The sequence below is a fragment of the Phodopus roborovskii genome, unplaced genomic scaffold, assembly GCF_943737965.1.
Source record: "Phodopus roborovskii unplaced genomic scaffold, PHOROB, whole genome shotgun sequence".
NCBI classification, from domain to species: domain Eukaryota; kingdom Metazoa; phylum Chordata; class Mammalia; order Rodentia; family Cricetidae; genus Phodopus; species Phodopus roborovskii.
In genome coordinates, this window is record NW_026126459.1 from 4,907,618 (window position 1) to 4,926,909 (window position 19,292).

A 19,292-nucleotide genomic window follows, 5' to 3' on the forward strand; every position below is an offset into this window, starting at 1 on the left:
GTGTAAGTTTGGTGTTTAGCTTAGAAAGGATACTCTAGGCTGGGAATGCAGTAGAGTTGCTAGTGTGCTTGCTGAACATTGTGAAAACTCTAGGTTCAAGCTTCATGGGGCATGGTGGTAGTCCTGGTGCTCGGGACACAGAACAGGAGGATCAGAAGTTCAAGGGTATCCTTAGCTACATAGTGAGTTCAAGACCAGGTTGGGATACACATGACCCTATTGCAAGAAAAGAGACGTGAGAGGGAGAGGAAGAGGGAGGAAGAGAGAGAATGGGAGAGGGAAGGGTAAAGGGGAGGGGAAAGGGAGGTTCCTTATCTTGCTTTTTTCAAGAATCAGCCCCGAGAAGGGGGCAGACTAAAAATAGTGTCTCCAGTTTTCAGAAGGGAAAACCAAGGTCCAAGAGATGACGGAGTCACCTAAGTGTTCTGGTGTGTCAATGAAAGCTGCAGTCACATAGATTGTCAGAGGTGCTGGGCTTTGCTTAGTGTCTGTCCTCGAGCTGCAAATGTGCCCAACCCTAAGTGGAGGCCACCAAGGCTACCATGGGACTCCAAGTTTGCTTCACTTTCTCCAAATTGGTGCTGAGAAGTTGGCAGACCCTGGGATTGTTCCTTGGAGCATCTGTGGAACATGGCATGTCCTGTTCCCTTTATGAACGTGAACATTATAGTGCTACCTATCTCCTTTGCCAGAGCAGGGCTCAAAGGGATCTACTAGTTTGTGCCTGTGAGTTACAACATTTACTGCCTGAGGGCCTGGCTGGTGAACTGCAGGTCCCTTATCCTACTAGTTAGAGATTGGTAGAGACCAGACAGTTGCCCACTGTCCATAAACACTAGCCATCTAGATGTGGTTTCAGGTGGCCTGTGGGCTGGCTTCGCAAGTGAAGAGGAGAGCTGGGTTCTGGGCAAGGCTAGCTCTCCCTTTCCTAGGAGTAAGCTTCTTGCTGTTGCTATCACCCTTGCCCTGGAACTCTGTGGAGAGAGGTTCTACAGTTTTCAGATGTCCCCCCCTTCCCCAGGCTTCCATACCTTCTCCCTTTCCTGTGTTTGGTGGTGATGTGCTGAGCTGGGCTTTGATCCTCCAGGCTGCAGTGGGATGGCTCATGTGTCTGGTAGCTTTGCAATATTTGGAGGCTTGTGTGGAAAAATGGAGTTCTTGCATTTCTTTCCCTTTAGTGATTTTTTTCCTTTGTCTTATTCAAGCAAAATGTGTTTGTGTTACTATAATATGGGAAAGTATAAAGAAGAAACCACCCAGGTGTGGTGGTACATGCCTTTAATCCCAGTACTTGGAAGACAGAGGCAGGTGTATCTTTGAATTTGGGGCTGGCTTGGCCCATGTAGTGCGTTCTAGGAGAGCCAACCAGCCAAATAAAAAAATTAAAAAATAAATAATTAATTAAATAAAGGAAAACTTAAAATGAAGAAACAAAACCAGCTAGAAAGAAGCCTCCTGACACCTCTTTGAATTGGCTTACAGATAGATCCAAGGCTAGCCCAGGTGTTGAAAGTTACGGTGACCTTGGCAATTCTTATAAGAAAATCATTTAATTGGGGAGGCTGACTTACAGTTCAGAAGTTTAGTTCATTATCATCATGATGGGGAGCATGGTGGGGAGCATGGTGGGGAGCATGGTAGCAGGCAGGCAGACATGATGCTGGCTACATCTTGATCAGAAAGCAACAGGAAGTTGACTGAGACACTAGGCATATATTGACCACAGGAAACCTCAAAGCCCATCCCCAACAGTGACACACTTCCTCCAACAAGGTCATATCTATTCCACCTCCTAATAGTGCCACGCCCTATGAGATTACGGGGGGGGGGGAGGGCAGTTACATTCAAACTACCACAGACCCCATCTGCTGTGATCCTTCCTGCCCCTGCCCCTGTCTAGTCTGACCCTTGTATGGAGGAAAGTCCTGGGAACCTCCAGAGCAAGAGCCTGCCTCTGTCTGGGGCTATGCCTCTTCCTTGAGAGCTTCATACAGATGGGGAAAGTGGGAAATGCCAAAGCCACCGAAGCTTCCTCTGAGGGGTGTCTACTTTTCACTCAGACCTGCAGTTCTCAGATTCCCATAACTGTGCCTAGTAAGGTCTGTTGAGTGACTGTCCCAAGGTCAAGGTCAAAGGTGACCAGGCGTTAGCATGGACTGAGGTGCCAGGCGCTGGATGAGCCTGCCACATGTTTAATGAAGGCAATCATCTCATAGCTTTGTCTGGTGGGTATTCCCATCCCTGCTTCTGTACAGGAACAAAGCCTGGATGGAGATGTTTCCCCAAGAAGCACCAGGCCCACCAGGTGGGGTCCACTTGTTTCAGGAAGTCTCTTGGGAGGCTGGGGACCTGGTGTGGACACTAATGCTGTCCTCTGTTTTTTTTTTTTTTTTTTTTTTTCAGAGCTGTGCCCACGACACAGTCCCCTGGACCCCACACCCCACACCCTGGTGCAGCCCATCTCTGCTATTTTGGCCTCTGACCCAAGCAGCTGCCCACGCTGCCAGCGTGAGGCAGGCAGGCGGCCCTCAGGCCTGGGCAGTATGGATTCAGGTCAGGAAGGCTCAGGCTCTGGTGGCTCTGCAGAAGCTGAAGCTGATGGGGATGAACCCCAGAGCAGTGAGGATGGAGCCCCCTCGGGCTTGGAGAAGGAGGAGGAACAGGAGGATGGGGCAGCTCAACTGTGTGGTGACGTGTGGCGAGAGACACGAGCCAAGCTGCGGAGCATTGTGGACAGCAAGTACTTCAACAGAGGCATCATGATGGCCATCCTGGTCAACACTGTCAGCATGGGCATCGAGCACCATGAACAGGCCAGTGAGGGTACAGGGCCTGGGCCAGGTTGGGGGAGAGGGATAAGCAAGCCAGTGTGGAACACTGGATTCAGGTCAGGCAGGGGTGGAGGGGCACACCCAGCTACACTGAGCCACTCTCACATCTGTCTCTTTGACCCTGGCTAGAGTAGAGTCTAATCCTTCCATATGGCTTCCAGACCTTGCCCGAGGCAACACTTGGGGGCAGATACTCTTGGGTACCTGTAGAATGAATGGATGGTGCATGTGGCTTGGCAGGACATGACTTCAAGGGGTTGGTACTCAACTCAGGGGCTGCCTGCTTCTTTTCCTCCTAAGCTGCCCGAAAGCCTGCAGTCCTTAGGGCATGCCTGCTGTAACAGCCTGTCAAATCCTGGCTCCATTTGGAGTAACCCCATTTCCTGGCTTCTATCCACTAGTCCTTTTGGAGGGCATGGCTTCCTTGGCCCACTCCTCAGTCTGGTGGGACACCCCCCCACTTGCCACCTGGCTATGCCAGACCCACTTGCCCGAAGTTCCACAGATAGCTAGCAGCTGGGCTTGAACCCACCTACTGTGGCAAGAGTGACACCCCAGCAGGAATTGGATTCTGAGCCCCCTTGGCTATGGTGTCACTGTCATTCTGCAAAGCCCTTCCCTATGCCTGAAGGGGCCACACTCTTCATTTTTCTGCTCATTAGCTCACCAAGCACAGGCTTCATTCAATTTAGTTACATGTGGCCCCTGGGGCTGCCACCAACACTCAGTTGGTACTGCAGGTTTGCCAGCTATTCTGACTTAATTAAAAAGATCTTTGGGGAAGGCTGCTGGGTGGGATCTCTGCAGGGGGAAGCTGGTAGAGAAGAAGACTATCCTTTGCCTCAAGACTCTAGACTGCCAGAATGCAGAGACCCAGCTGGGTTTACACTTTTGGGAAGATGCTGTGGGAGGAGCTGCTATTGGGCACCTGGCTCTGGTGTCCCCTGCTACACCAGAGTCTCTTGTGAGAGCCAATTTTCTCACACTTGGGAATTCATCAAGCAGTTGTTAAATAGTTGCTTGCTTAAAAAGGGTCAGGGGAAAGAATTTATACCAGAACTTAATAAGCTCCAGGCCTAGAGAGAATGTCCCTGAGTCCTCACAAATATTTTCCTAGTGTCATGGCTTCCTGCTTTCACACTTGGAAGGCCACTGCTCAGAGACTATATCCTTCATTCATGCCTGGACTCCACTCCTGGTTCTACTGCTGATGGACAGGATAGCCTTGGGAAAATCACATGCTTACCTAGCTAGTGTCTCTATCTACAGATAAGCCAGAACCCCCCCTCCACACACACAGGGTGTTCAGGAAGAGCAAAGGTGAATTCTGGTTGTCTAGTAGGCATTCACGACTCCATCACTACTAGCTAGCATGTCTTTTGTTTGAGCCTTCTGCCACCAGCCTGGGTGAGTTTACCATCCTCTGTCTGGAGCCTCAAAAATTAATTAAAGAAGAAGTGAGGAGGAGGAAGCATTTTTAAGCATTCTTTTTAAAGCAGTACCAAGTGGCAGCCATTGTTCAGTGGAGCTCTGTGCAGGGCCCGCTGGTATTTTTCTTCCTCGCCTGGGCTCTCAGACATCTCTCTGCAGGAAACTGATCTGCCCCCAGGTTTATTTTGAGCATCCCCCACTGAGGTGGTGCCCACAGTGAGAGGTGGCCCAGGGCTACAGATGGCATGCAAGGAAAAGGGGAGAGTGTCATAGGTCCTTTCCCCCTCCCTCCACAGGGCCCTGCACTCCACCCAGGCCTGCAAGGGGACAGCTGGTGAGGCCCTGGCTTATCACCCCTGTCTCTGTCAGTACAGATGCTCACAGCCTTTGCTGCTCAAATAATGGAGGGCCATCACCATCAATTTCCTTGTCCAGGCTCATTATGGCTGTGGATACTCCTTGTAGGGCCTGGCCTGGAAGGAGATTATAGGTGAAAGGATGTCAGCCAGTCAAGGAGTTACATGTGTGTCATGAAGAGAGAAATAATGCCCAACAAGGGCAGGGTGTGTCTTGATGGCAGATCACTTGCCTAGTGCATCCTGGGAAAGAAATCCCCAGGAGACCTGGGAGACCCACACCCCTTGGGGAGTCTCTGGTTGAATTGTGGGGCCATGAGGAGAGTCAGGTCACTAGGTTTCACCTTCACAGGAGCCACGAAGTGCAAGCTGGCTATGTGTCTCATCCTTACTGGGAAGGTGGGGCAGGTGGGGAAACTGAGGCAGGTGAATAGGTTGCCCAGGTGACCTGGCAAGCAGCTGGCGGGGCTGGCTCTGGGATGCAAAGGGCATCTGTGGATAATCACAACAGAGGTGGGACACAGGCCAGGAAGACACTCAGAGTAGTAGTCCACGTCTTAGTGTCTCCCTGACTAGACCTGGGACTCCTCTCAAGCTGGGCAGGGCCACCCTGAAGCCTCACTTTGGCCTCAGTGAAGGCTGGTCAAGGTGGAGAGTGAAAAGTAGAGGCGTATGGAATGGGCACCAGGAGGGGAGGAGGGGGTCCTCCCAGTCTTAGGGATGCCCCACTCTAGGAAGTAGAGCCATTTTAGTTCCAGCTTCCAGGGCAATGTGTTCAAGACCTCCCTAGCCATGGGGTGACTCAAAGCATTGGATAGCTCCTGTCGAATAACCCAGGCTCAGGGTGACTCTGGGAAGAGGATTATGGGATGGTTTAGTGTCTGACATTTTAACCCTGGGAGGGCCTCATGAGAGAAGGAGAGAGAGAGAGAGAGAGAGAGAGAGAGAGAGAGAGAGAGAGAGAGAGAGAGAGAGCAATATGGGTCACAACCAAAGAGGGCTTCCTGGAAGAGATGGCACTGAGGATGGATTTTGAGGGTGGCCATGAATCATCAGTTACAAAGACAGGTACAAGGGAGGGGCAGGACTCAGAGCTTCTAAAGGGTGTGGTGGACAGCCCATGGGGCAAGCAGGGCTGCTTATCCACTGAGGGCTTCAAGGACACTTCTGTCCTCAGTGCAGTGGGGAACCAGGGAAGGCTTATAAGGTGAATAGCATGTCTGCTGAACAAGCCTCTTCTAAAATGTGTCCTTGTGATGGCACCTGGTTCACAGCAGAGGGTGGAGACATGACTCCAGAGTGGACTCCATCTTGGCCTGGTCACGACTCTGACCCTGAGCAGTCACTTCTGTCTGAGCCATATGTTTTCTAACTATTAAATGGAGACAGTGTAGGCAAGATTGAAGCTTAGATGATAAGTGCCTAGAAAGTGTTTTGCATGTCTGCTTTGGGGAGGAACTTAACTGACGCCTGCTGCCATTGTCACTATGGTGCTAGGCTGGGCTTGAGGGGTGGGCGCTGGACCTCTGCATGTCCTTTCATCTACCCCTGTAGAGGTGGTCAGAGACTGGACAACCTGGGGCTGCAAAGCCCAGCATAGGCCAGGATGAGCCCCCTGCACCTCCTAGGTTTAAGCTGCTATTTTCTGACATGGACCACCTGCTCTTTCACAGGGCGCATGTTAGGCATCCCTGTTAGACTTCTCACTGTCTGTCTGTCTGTGATTTTTGTGTTGCCTTTCCTTTCCTGATATGTCTGACTTCCACCATGTCACTGTGTCTCAATCTACTAGAATAGGATCTCACAAAGCATAGGCTGGCCTTGAACCCAACGTATAGTTAACAATGACCTTAAACTTCTGACCCTCCTGCCGCATGCTAAGATTACAGGTGTATTCTACCATACCAAATTAAAGGGTGTGGTGATGGCACCTAGGACCTCTTGAATGTGAGACAAGCACTCTACTGACTGAGCCACGTCCCCAGACTACCTTCCTTTTGTTCATATCAGGGCTTTGGCCTCTGCCTTTTGCTCACCATATCTCTGTCTGTCCATCCTCCTGGCTTCCATCTCTTTGTGTGTCTGCCTTGTCCCTTCCATCCCCCGCTTGGCCTCCCACTTGTGGTGTCTATATTCATCTGTCTGCCTCTCTCCAGCCTGCCTCTTTCCCAGAAAAATGCTCTTGGGAGTGATGGATGGTCCATTAGAGAAAGATTAACAGGTGTGTGCTGCCTGGAGAAACAGCTGTTGCGGGGGAGGAGGGAGGCGAGTTAGTGACCTTTCTGAAGCTCAGTGGCTCTAGCACAGTTGGAGGGAACATGTACACACTGTATGCTGCTAAGAGCCAGTGGATGGCCATCAAGGACCCATCAGCAGCCACCCTTCTCATCTCCGAAGATTTGGTTTGGGTGGGCTGAGTGAGCAGCATCAGAGTCCCTCCCACCTACATCCTTCCCAGGGTCCTGCTCCCCTTGCATTTTGTGAGTCAAATGTAGTTACGGATGGAAATGGGTCCCTCTCCTTTTATCTGGGCTTGAGAGGAGCTGGCAGTTTATTGGATTTCCTGGGTGCTAGGGATGGGAAGCTGGTGGCTGCATAATTTTTTCTTTCTTCTTGTAAGACACATGGAATCAAAGTTGGGCCCTTGGGGTTTCTTGCTGCTGTCAGTGGAAGGGTTGAGCTTGGAGTTAGGGTGCTGGCAGGTGGGAGATGGCTTGCTGTTGTGGCACTAGCTTGTCACCCAGCCCCTGCCTTGGCTGGGAGTTTGGCTTGGTTACCCTTCTCTCCTCCCCTGTGTCACCAGCTCTCTTTCTTAACTTCCTACAGGAGGCTGCCTGGTTCCCCAACACTGTCCCCAAGCCATACTTAGCTTTACGAGTGTTGATGGGTACTGGCTTGCTTTGTTTTGAGGGTGATTCGTGGGACTCTGCCACTGAGAGTGGGAATCCCCCTGTCCCCTGCAGGAACATAGTCCCTGTACAGTGCGGGTTCTTGGAAGACCTATGTTATACACCCAGGAGTGAACAAATGAATGAGCGAGTGATTGACTGGTTCAGGCAGGATTTCTTTGTGCTGCATTGGAGTCTGCTATTCATGCTGGGTGGTTCTGTGTAATCCAGCCTCTACCACCTAGTTTACCACCTTATTTATCAAATGGAAAGGTCAGTGGTGGCCTATCAGGCATTGAGATTCAGTGAGGTAGGAATAAGTGGCCATTCTTTTTCTAGGATTCAGGCAGGAGCCATTGGTATATCCCTGAGCATAAGCTAGGCCCTCCACTGTGGAGAAGAGAGCCTCCTTGCCTGAGCCTTAGAGTCCATGAGGCATGCAGTAGAAACCCTGTCTTTGACTTCCACTTCCTGGCAGTGTGAGAGGCTGGCCCGTCTGTAACACAGATAGCCTAATGTCTCCCAGCATGCAGTTCCAACACCACTCATGGTGCCACACCCTTTAGTAGATACCACTCCACAGGATCTGAAGGTAGCACAGCCAAGAAGACCTACAGACTAAGGTGCAACCACAGGGACCCAGTAGGGTCACATGTTCTCTGCCCCCACATCCCACAGCCCGAGGAGCTGACCAACATTCTGGAGATCTGTAATGTTGTCTTTACCAGCATGTTTGCCCTGGAGATGATCCTGAAGCTGGCTGCCTTCGGGCTCTTCGACTACTTGCGAAACCCCTACAACATCTTTGACAGCATCATTGTCATCATCAGGTAACCACACTGCCACCCTGAAGCTGAGGAGCAGGAGTGAGAGCCCCAACCCTTAACAGCACAGGAAGTCTCTGAATGACAAAGGAAATCTTTACTGACAGGCAGTTATCCAAATACTGAATAAACTGGTAATTTAGTAATAAATGCTTCTGCATTAATGTACTCAATAGCGAATCTGAGGCCACTGGAGTTCCAAACATGGTTTGGAGACACACAGAAATAGCCACATCAATCATTACACAACCTGAAGATATCGACTATTTTGATTGCTCTTGACTATGGCTGATTCTCTGGTTTGTTGTTTACATTCAGAATCAAAAGAAGCATGCAGCCTCAAAAAGAGGACAGTGGCATTCAGACACTTGAGAGGCTTTAGATAAAGACTGCTGCCTCCTCTTTGTCCTTTTCCACGTGTGTGAGTGTGCCTGTGTGTGTAGGTCAGAGGACAGCTTGGCAGGAGTCACTTCTCATCTTCTATGTGGGTCCTGAGGACTGAACTCAGGCCAAAAGGCTTGGTTGCAAGCTTCTTGACCTGCTGAGCCATCTCACCAACTCTAGAGCCATAGGCCTCTTAATGTAGGATCCAGGGGCTCCTGGCTAAGAAACTCTGATTTAGGGGGCGCTGTGGAGTAGCACCCAATATCATTTGTTAGATGGACAGATGGATGATGTAAGCTGTTTCTCTGTCCTCCTTGCCCTGTCTGCCTTTCCCATCTTCCCATCCTCTTGGCTTCCCACCGAACCCTTATGCTTTCCTCAACACTGGCTGCAGCATATGGGAAATCGTGGGGCAGGCGGATGGAGGCCTGTCCGTGCTGCGCACCTTCCGGCTGTTACGAGTGCTGAAGCTGGTGCGCTTCATGCCGGCGTTGCGGCGCCAGCTCGTGGTGCTCATGAAGACCATGGACAACGTGGCCACCTTCTGCATGCTGCTCATGCTCTTCATCTTCATCTTCAGGTGAGCCACACCCACCCAGGACTCAACATTGGGGACCTGATGGGGGCTGTGGGCATGAGCCTGGGATGTGGTGGCTGGTGAAGATCCAAAGGGAAGAGCTACCAGGATCTGGCTGTGAATCCCAGCACCATCACTCAACTCTGATGGCTCCGGGCAGGTCCTTCCTCTGAGCCTCAGCATTCCCCTCTAATAACATGGGCTTGCAATCTCCCTCTATTCTGGTTCTGGATGGCCGTGGGAGTTGCAGAGAACTCAGTGCACTGTCTCATGAGCCACTCCTTTCCTTTCACAGCATCCTTGGGATGCATATCTTTGGCTGCAAATTCAGCCTCCGCACAGACACTGGAGATACAGTCCCTGATAGAAAGAACTTTGACTCCTTACTGTGGGCCATTGTCACAGTGTTCCAGGTGAGTGGCAACTGAAAGCTCATAGATTTCAGGGGTATGTATGGGAAACATCTAGATAGCAGGTCTGGGAGGGGCTCAGGTTGACAGCCTGGGATTGGGAGGATCCCAGGGCTAAATTGTGTCTTTCTTAACAGATCCTCACACAGGAGGACTGGAATGTTGTTCTCTACAATGGCATGGCCTCCACCACCCCATGGGCCTCCCTCTACTTTGTTGCCCTCATGACCTTTGGCAATTATGTACTCTTCAATCTCCTGGTGGCTATCCTGGTAGAGGGCTTCCAGGCCGAGGTAACTGTAACCCTGGGCAGGTCACTGGGCAGGGGATAGGGAGCCAGGGAAGATGAGAAGACTGAGTTTTGTGGCCAAAGTCCCTGTTAACCTCTCAGGTCCCTGTCCTGAACCAGTTTCTCCATCTGTAAAAGGGGGGTGGGAGCACCCATTGAAAAACCCCAAGGGCAGGGCAGGAAAAGGCAGAGTGGACCTGTTATGATGTGACCTGATCTCCCAGGGTGATGCTAATCGCTCCTACTCTGATGAGGACCAGAGTTCATCCAACATGGAGGAGTTTGACAAGCTCCCAGAGGGCCTGGACAATAGTGGGGGTAAGCACATGTCCACTTTCTGCTTAGGGTCAGAAGCCTTCCGTAGATTCCCAGGTGGACATAAGGCACAATGGCTCCCCCATCAAGCCTAGGCTCAGGGAGTGTTACTTGTCTTTTTTTTTTTTTTTTTTTTTTTGTGATTATACCCGAAAGAGATTCTTAGTCTCAGGGAAGGGCATTCATGGACCTCCTGGGTTCCCCTAGAGAGCCCATCTGCTTCCCTTCCCACATGGGGCCCTGAGTTGAAGTTCTAGTGTTTTAGGATGTGGCCTGTGTTCTGGTCATGTATGATACCACTTGGTAGCCTTTTCCAACCAAGCCAAGTATCCATGGTGACCCGAGGACAGTCCCTGCCTGTGAGCATGGGACTGAGGTCCTCCTGCTGGGTGGAGGTCTAGGCTGGCCCCAGAAGAGAAGGAAAGGGTCATGACGAGGAGAATAAATAGCCTTGTCGAGAGGATGGAGGAAGGCATGAGAAGTAGGAGCCAAGCTGGAAAAGCTCTCCATCCTCATCTGTCTCTGATTGTCTCATGGCTTCTGCTCTTCTGTCTGTCTGCCAGATCTCAAGCTCTGCCCAATACCCATGACACCCAATGGACACCTGGACCCTAGCCTCCCCCTGAGTGGGCATCTGGGTCCCACTGGTGTCATGGGCACTGCCCCCCGCCTCTCACTGCAGCCAGACCCAGTACTAGTGGCCCTAGATTCCCGCAAAAGCAGTGTCATGTCACTGGGCAGGATGAGCTACGACCAGCGTTCTTTGGTGAGTCCAGTGGGTGCTATGACGAATGCTCCCTGCTGGAGGTGGAGGGTACTGAGGGACTGTGGCTGGAAGTGCCCTGCTGGGGTACCATACTATCTAGTCTAAACCAGGCAGGGCCTGTGTTTATGGCAACCCTGGGTGCTCTGTGCCAGAACAGGTCTTGGTAGCTGGAATGAAAGACTGTAGTTTGGGGGACAGATTTGGGATTTCATCCGGGGTGAGGCCAACTACAGGTTTAATGTGGCCTCTGTCACCTCTGAGCTGTGTTAAAGTGAGCAAATTATCACCTTTCCCTGAGCTGTAAGGCAGGTCCATTTTACTATATATGCTTTTCTCAAAGAAGGAGGGGGTTTAACCTGAGTCATACATTTGAGTGGGTGGGCTCACTCTAGCATGGCTTGCAGGAAGTCCGTACCTTAGCGCTAGATTATGGTGTGGGTGGCTGCTAATCCTAGCCCGGGCCTCTCTGCAGTCCAGTTCCCGGAGCTCCTACTATGGACCCTGGGGCCGCAGTGGGGCCTGGGCCAGCCGCCGCTCCAGCTGGAACAGCCTGAAGCACAAGCCACCCTCAGCTGAGCATGAGTCTCTGCTCTTGGGGGAGCGTGGTGGCAGTTGTGTCAGGGCCTGTGAGGGTGCCCGGGACGAGGTGCCAACCCGTACCGCACCTCTGCATGCCCCACATGCCCACCACACGCACCATGGACCCCACCTTGCTCACCGTCATCGCCACCACCGCCGGACGCTATCCCTCGATACCAGGGACTCAGTGGACCTGGCAGAACTGGTGCCCGTGATGGGTGCCCACTCGCGGGCTCTTTGGAGGGCCCCGGGACAGGCTCCCGGGCATGAGGACTGCAATGGCAGAATGCCCAACATCGCCAAAGACGTCTTCACCAAGATGGATGACCGCCGTGACCGTGGGGAGGATGAGGAGGAGATCGACTACGTGAGTAGGGACTGGACAGCACCCCTGAGAAGCTGGACTGTGAGAGTAGTCTGCAGGGCAGGCAGGAGGAGGAAGGTCCAAGGGTCGTGGCTTTGGGTGGTCCTGGAATGGTGGGTGGGGCTGGAGGGCGGGGCTAGAACTGCCCACACCTGACCTACCCTGTCACCAATCCTTTGGTTGGCGACCGGGGCAAGAGTTCAGAGTTAGTAGAGTGCGAAGAGGTGGGCCGTTCTTCGCAGCACCAACCCTGACACCCAATTCCTTGCCTTGTCAGACGCTGTGTTTCCGCGTCCGCAAGATGATCGATGTCTACAAGCCTGACTGGTGCGAGGTCCGTGAGGACTGGTCGGTCTACCTCTTCTCTCCTGAGAACAAGTGAGTAGTGTCTGGCTGGGAGTGAGGGCTATAGGAGGAGGGTGTGTTTTGGTCCTCTGCCTTCCTTCTGGTTAGAGTGGGGGGCAACCTGACCCTCCTGAGGGTTCCTTGACTTCCACTTAGGTTCCGGATCCTGTGCCAGACTATCATTGCTCACAAGCTCTTCGACTATGTGGTCTTGGCCTTCATCTTCCTCAACTGCATCACTATTGCTCTGGAGAGGCCCCAGATTGAAGCTGGCAGCACAGTGAGTGGCTGCAGCCCTGGGGTCAGGCAGAGGGCCACAACATTGGTGATGGCCAAGATGGGGGAGCTGAGAAAGAGCTCAGCCAAGTCAGACACTTAGCATGCAGGGCGGGGGGAGGTGACAGGGAGCTTGCTTGTGGGAGCTGAAGGCCATACACCGGATCTGAGAAGTATTAGCCACAGTGGCTGCTCCTGGCTGAAGCAGATGCTGACCAGGCACATGGGCAGTTGTGGAAGACTCAGGCTCACAGATTCTCCCTCTCTTTCAGGAGCGCATCTTCCTCACTGTGTCTAACTACATCTTCACAGCCATCTTCGTGGGCGAGATGACACTGAAGGTTGTGTGGGCTTCACCAGGATCCTTCCCACCCCTACCTGGAGCCCCTGGTCTAAGGCTCACCTCTTCTGCTGGCCTGGCCCTCAGCAACATCCCACAGGCCCCAGAGGTCCACTCCTATTGGGCTCTAGCCCATGGGGGGAGCTTCTTCTCCAATTGTCAAACTCAGTTAGAAGGGCACATTTAGGTAGAAGCATCAGCCTGGGATAGCTTTGGATTGAGATCTTGTAGTCGTGGTCTGAGACCATAGCTTGGAGATATCCCTGGGCCCAAACCCTGTTCCTTCTTGCCTATCACCAGCCCTCAGAAGAGCTGTCATGAGCCACTCTACCCATTGCCTCCTTAGAGGAGGCAGACCTGACCTCCCTTTGTCCTGTCCCTGGGGGGCGTCTTCTGGACCCCTCCACTTCCCAAGGCTTGACCCTAACTCCACCCCCAGGTGGTTTCTTTGGGCCTGTACTTCGGTGAACAGGCATACTTACGAAGCAGCTGGAATGTACTGGATGGCTTCCTGGTCTTTGTGTCCATTATCGATATAGTGGTATCTGTGGCCTCCGCGGGTGGAGCCAAGATTCTGGGGGTCCTGCGGGTCCTGCGGCTCTTACGCACCTTACGCCCTTTGAGGTAAGGATCCTGCCACAAGGTATGGGGGTGGAGTGGAAGTCAAGCGTCGATGCACTGTATAGGGAAATTGCCCAAGTCTGAGTGGACCATCACTCTGGCTTAACAATGCAGGCTTCCAAAAGCATCGGGGCCAAGCATACCGTGATGCTGGGGGAGGAGCCAAAGAGCTCAAATTGCTTCCACAGTGTTACTTCCTCTGTGTTCTTGGATGTCTCACTGCCATCTCTCCGTGTCACTTCTTGGATGTAGTGTGTACCCTGTGGGCACTGGGTGAGGGTCAAGTGCCCTTCCATGTGTTGATCTAGGTAGGAATTGCTGCTCATCCCTGGTCCTAGGTAACCTGGCAACTGTCTCTTCATTTCCTATTGGAACCTCACCTTTCAGGAGGCCTGGTGACTGTGGACTGAATTGAGGTTGTCTCTCTGTTGGCTCAAAGTGCCCCTGTCCTTCCTTGTCTGCCTGCAGGGTCATTAGCCGGGCCCCTGGCTTGAAGCTGGTGGTGGAGACACTCATTTCCTCCCTTAAGCCCATCGGCAACATTGTGCTCATCTGCTGTGCCTTTTTCATCATCTTTGGCATCCTGGGGGTGCAGGTGAGGGGGTGCACATTTTGTGGGGGTGACAAGAAGCCCAGTACAGCCTATTTATGCCTACTCTATCACACCTGTGTTCACTTACTTGGGGATTCACGTTGTCTTGGAGAAGCCAAGTGAAGGTGGCAGACCCAACTTGGGTTGACTGAGCAAGGGGCAGGTTGTGTGGGTCAGTTCCTGGAGAAGCTTTTCCCGCCTCTGGATTGTGCCTCTTCACCCTGAGCAACCAGCTCTTCCCTCCTTTCACACAGCTTTTCAAGGGAAAGTTCTATCATTGTCTGGGAGTGGACACACGAAACATCACCAACAGATCTGACTGTGTGGCTGCCAACTATCGATGGGTGCATCACAAATACAACTTTGATAACCTGGGTCAGGTGAGCACTTCAGGGGTCATAGGCCTGGCTCTAGTCCTGCATTGTTGGGACAGACCCCATGCTTTTTCCCCTTTCTGAGCAGCAGTTTCCCATCATGTAAAGTGGGTAGGGATGTAACTCTGTTCACAGGAGGTGTGAGCCCAGGATCCTGTGTGCAGAACCTGCCAGCATGTGAAACTTGGCAGGCACTTCATGAACACTTGTTCTGGTCTTGCCTTCCCACCCAGGGAAGTTTTAGAGCCATCCACATCTGGGCATACACCTCAGTTTTTTTTTTTTTTTTTTAATGAGTGTGTCTTCTGTCATATGGGAAGTAGGCAAGCTGAGCTAGTTACCTGGTGGCTTCTCTTTTCTAACAATTCAGTCAGTATTTGGGGTCCTACTTTGCATTTGACTCCCATTCCTGGGACCTGATGTATTTGTAGTGTTTCAAATGAGAGCTGCTTCCAAAGACATTCCACAGACAGTTACTTCCAGAACTGAGATGGAAGCTCAGGACTTTGGCTCCACTGCTCCTTCTAACTCCACAGTAGTAGCCGCAGGGAACATAATAGGCACACAGTAGGTGCTCAATGAGGCCTCATCAGCTGAAGGTACAGGTCTACTACTCAGGAAGACCTCTTTGTCTTTTGGCCCCCTAGAGGCAGAACAGTGGAGGACTGATGCACCCATATCTCTCACCCTTACCCCTTTCTTTGTCCTCCAGGCTCTGATGTCCCTCTTTGTCTTGGCCTCCAAGGATGGCTGGGTGAACATCATGTATAATGGATTGGATGCTGTTGCTGTGGACCAGCAGGTGGGCATGGCTTGGGCCATAACTGATGAGGATGGTGGACCTATATAAGTCACCTCTGGTTCTTGGTCTCCTAGAACCCACCAGGTTATATCTGGAGCTAGAGGAGATTAGGAGCGGTCAGAGGTGATGAGTACACTTATAAGTGTTCCTCTACTCCTTGTCTGCCTCTCTTCTCTTCTTAGTAATGGACTTCACCCACTTATTCTGGGCTTGGCTGCCTCCTGCTCACTTTGTTTATGGATGGACAAATAAGTGGGTTGGTGGATGAGTGACAGGTTGAGTGGATGGAAAAAGGCTGGGTAGATGGATAAGTGGGTGGGTGGGTGAGTAGATGGGAGGATGGGTGAGTGGATAGATGGATATGGGTGTAGGTGGTAAGGTGGATGAATAGATGGATGGACAGCTGCATAGATGAATACATGGGAGGGTTAATGGACAGATGGATAGATGGATGGATAGATAGGTAGGTAGATAGATAGATAGATAGATAGATAGATAGATAGATAGATAGATGAGAGGTTAGGCACACCTTTAATCCAAGCACTCAGGAAACAGAGTCAGGCAGATCTCTGAGTTTGAGGCCAGCCTGGAATACAGAGGGAGTTTCAGGACAACCATAGCTACACAGAAAGCCAGTTTCAAAACCCCCCCAAAATGTAGATGAATGAGTGGGTGGGTGGGTGGGTGGATAGATGGTTGGGTTTATGGATGGAGAGATGTATGTGTAAATGGATGGATGACTGAGTGTTGTACTGGGTAGATATAAATAAGGTTGGATAGATAATGGGTGAATAGATGGTTAATGTGTGGGTAATGGAATAATGGATTGGATATATGGTGGATGAATGGATAGATGGGTGTGTGGGTAAATGGGTGGATGGGTGGGTGAGTGAATGGGTAGATAGGTGGGTAGATGAATGGGTGGGTAGATAGGTAAGTGAGTAGATGAATGGGTGGGTGGATGGATGAGTGGGTAGATGGGTGGATGGGTGGGAGATAGATGAGTTGGGTACATGGTGAATAGATGAATTTTTACATGGGTCAATGAGTGGTGGTCAATGAAAAGACAGCAGACCAATGCATGCAGAAGACAACCACAAGAGCAGGGAAGGAAAGGGCTAATGATGTACAGATTAAGATACATGGGATGAGGATAAAATATGGGTTATAATATTTTATCCTGGGAGAAGTCACTTTCATGAGAAACCAATGACCCTTAAGTTCCTGCTCCAAGGATACACACCCAGGCTGCTTTCCATGACTGGACTGGAACCAAGAGCATGAGTTGGGGCCTGGGACCCCAGACCTAGCCTCCCACAGGTCACATCCATACCTGTACTCACGCCCCAATGGGCGTGGTCAGTGCAACAGGTGCAGGCAGAGTGGATATCTCACTACAATTCCCCTTTTGGTCTAAAGAAAAGATTTATGCTTGATATAACACTATATACAATGACAGTAAATATCAAGTATGCTCTAGGAGAAGGAAAAGTAAGAACATACACACTTAAGACCTATTGCCAGAGAGGCAACAAGAACAAATGGCAAGAACTACATATCCAGTCCTAGGGTGAAGGCATGACATAGATTACTATGGAGTTGTCCTACTTATGCAGAAGGCCCTTTTGCTGACCTCCTTACTCATGTCAGGCCCAGGCTAGACATTTCCCATTTGCTGTATTGTTTTCACCTTACACTTTGGAGGTAAGCTGTCCTAACTCCCCTGTTACACTGAGGCTGGGTGAAATCAAGTGCTTATCTGTGGCCTTGCTGTGCAGACCAGCTTCCTCAGCCCTCACTCTGCCTCCCTTGCAGCCTGTGACCAACCACAACCCCTGGATGCTGCTCTACTTTATCTCCTTCCTGCTTATCGTCAGCTTCTTTGTGCTCAACATGTTCGTGGGAGTGGTTGTGGAGAACTTCCACAAGTGCCGGCAGCACCAGGAGGCTGAGGAGGCCCGAAGGCGTGAGGAGAAGCGACTGCGGCGCCTGGAAAAGAAGCGCCGTAGTGAGCAGATGGTGGATGCTGGGATGGCCAGGGTCTCTACTCACTGCTGTGCCTCCTGCGTGGTGCCCTAGGGTGGACCTGATTGAGGCCTGCTGGGCCTTTGGAATTGGAGGGGAACAAAAGATTGTATCCATCATTTGCCCATGGCCCAGCCCTTTTCCTAGTATCTACTTGTCCAGGTGACCTGAGCCCATTAGTAATGACATCGCTGCCCACCTGAGTGAATCCACCAGTACTCCAGTTCAGGCAGACAGAGAGGCAGTCTTTCGTATGGGCATCACTGTGTGGGCACTTTGAGAACACAGCTCCTGTCATGTTCTTCCTTATGCAAGTTGTGTACAGTTTTGGGGACAGTCATCCACTCCTGGATAGTTAGCCTCAGGACTCTTGTCTCTGCCTATCAGATCTACAGTCCTTATTATGGGTCTTTTGGGGGGTATTTGAATAATGTATACCCTACCATCTCTGCTACCTGCCCCCAATATCTCATGGTTCCCCCTCATGGTGCCCCAATTGGTAGAGGCGCACTATGTCAGCTGGGACCTGGTGTGAGCCATCCTGCTTCTCTCTTGCTTTCTCCCTACCCATGGTCTCTCCCTCCTTTGTGCTTGTCTCTCTGCTTGGTCCAACCCTGTATGGTCTGTGCCTCTCTCCTGTGCTCCCTGCAGAGGCCCAGAGGCTGCCCTACTATGCCACCTACTGTCCCACAAGGCTGCTAATTCACTCCATGTGTACCAGCCACTATCTGGACATCTTCATCACCTTCATCATCTGTCTCAATGTGGTCACCATGTCCCTGGAGCACTACAACCAGCCCACAGTGAGTCTTGGGGATGCTATCTAGTCTAAGGTCACGTGGTGAGAACCAGCCTTGGCAGGATCCCACCTCAGGGACAGGGTTGGGCAGAGGGCCAGCTGACTACAGCATCTGTGAAGTCCCTCCATGATGGGCTTATGCCAGGCACTTGCTGGGAGGAGGTGCTGGTGAATTAGAAGTCTGAAAGGAAAAGGTCACTCCTTCCAGGAGTGTGGGGGAGGTGGCATTGTTGAGCAGCCTAGAGCATGAGCAGTTATGATGTGTTAATATGACTCTGTGAGACAGGGTGTGTGCTTAAATCATCACAGTAATGTTAGCATTGGGAGAACCTTTGACTGGGGTTTCCAGATGAAGAGGTTGAGCCTCAGAGAGTAGGCAGCAGGGCCAGAATTGGAACTTAGACTTGTGTTCAAAGTCTCCTAGGGCCTCCTCTGCCCACTGAGTATCCTGGGTCTGGGTGATGACTTTCTGGGGAAAGCCCATGGCAAGTATCCTTGGGGTGGATGTCAGATAGCAGTCCTGAGAAGACTATAAGAGGAAGGTGATCTCTAAGTCTCCTTTCAGCAGAGCTGGCAGGAAAGGTGGAGCCAAGCCTCTGAGTGAAGAGTTTGCCTCTTGTTTTAGTGGACAGAGAAGACTATTATGAAGTAAACAGTGACAGAGTGAACAGTAATTGTAGCATTTCCAAATTAATGTGAAGAAACAGGATTATTACAGTTTACAATGACCAATTGTTTGTCCTGTGCCCAGCACTGTATGTTAGCTCATTTAATCATCACAGCAGCTTTCTGATAGGCAGCTGAAGAAACTAAGTGTTAGAGAGGTCAAGATTAAATACGGAGCAAGTGCTTAGCCAGTATTCAATCTATGCAGTCTGGTTTGGGGATCCTTAACCACCCCACACTGTCTCCAAAGAGGAACAACTGGGTCAGGCCAACACAAATAAGGAAATAACAATGTGAGATGACCATAACACATGAAGACATAAGCAGTGAAAAGGAATATAAATAAATAAAAGGAACAAAGCATTATATTAAATGTCAATGGACTAAACTCTCCCCTTAAAAGGCAGAGACTCTGGTTGTAGAAAGGTTCTGAGGCAG

The 19,292-nt window shown here is 51.2% G+C and overlaps 1 protein-coding gene across 1 annotated transcript in view; it reads left to right on the forward strand.

The window, feature by feature from the left end:
• Window positions 1-19,292, forward strand: part of Cacna1i (calcium voltage-gated channel subunit alpha1 I) — a 108,985-nt gene that overhangs the window by 73,015 nt on the left and 16,678 nt on the right. Inside the window, exons 10-26 of the mRNA XM_051189417.1 lie at window positions 2,404-2,813; window positions 8,185-8,336; window positions 9,109-9,294; window positions 9,587-9,704; window positions 9,839-9,994; window positions 10,215-10,308; window positions 10,869-11,071; window positions 11,544-12,017; window positions 12,292-12,392; window positions 12,516-12,639; window positions 12,908-12,976; window positions 13,415-13,599; window positions 14,065-14,191; window positions 14,443-14,568; window positions 15,275-15,364; window positions 17,180-17,372; window positions 18,041-18,192. Coding sequence (XP_051045374.1) covers window positions 2,404-2,813; window positions 8,185-8,336; window positions 9,109-9,294; window positions 9,587-9,704; window positions 9,839-9,994; window positions 10,215-10,308; window positions 10,869-11,071; window positions 11,544-12,017; window positions 12,292-12,392; window positions 12,516-12,639; window positions 12,908-12,976; window positions 13,415-13,599; window positions 14,065-14,191; window positions 14,443-14,568; window positions 15,275-15,364; window positions 17,180-17,372; window positions 18,041-18,192 — 2,960 coding nt within the window. The remainder of the gene's footprint in view (window positions 1-2,403; window positions 2,814-8,184; window positions 8,337-9,108; window positions 9,295-9,586; window positions 9,705-9,838; window positions 9,995-10,214; window positions 10,309-10,868; window positions 11,072-11,543; window positions 12,018-12,291; window positions 12,393-12,515; window positions 12,640-12,907; window positions 12,977-13,414; window positions 13,600-14,064; window positions 14,192-14,442; window positions 14,569-15,274; window positions 15,365-17,179; window positions 17,373-18,040; window positions 18,193-19,292) is intronic.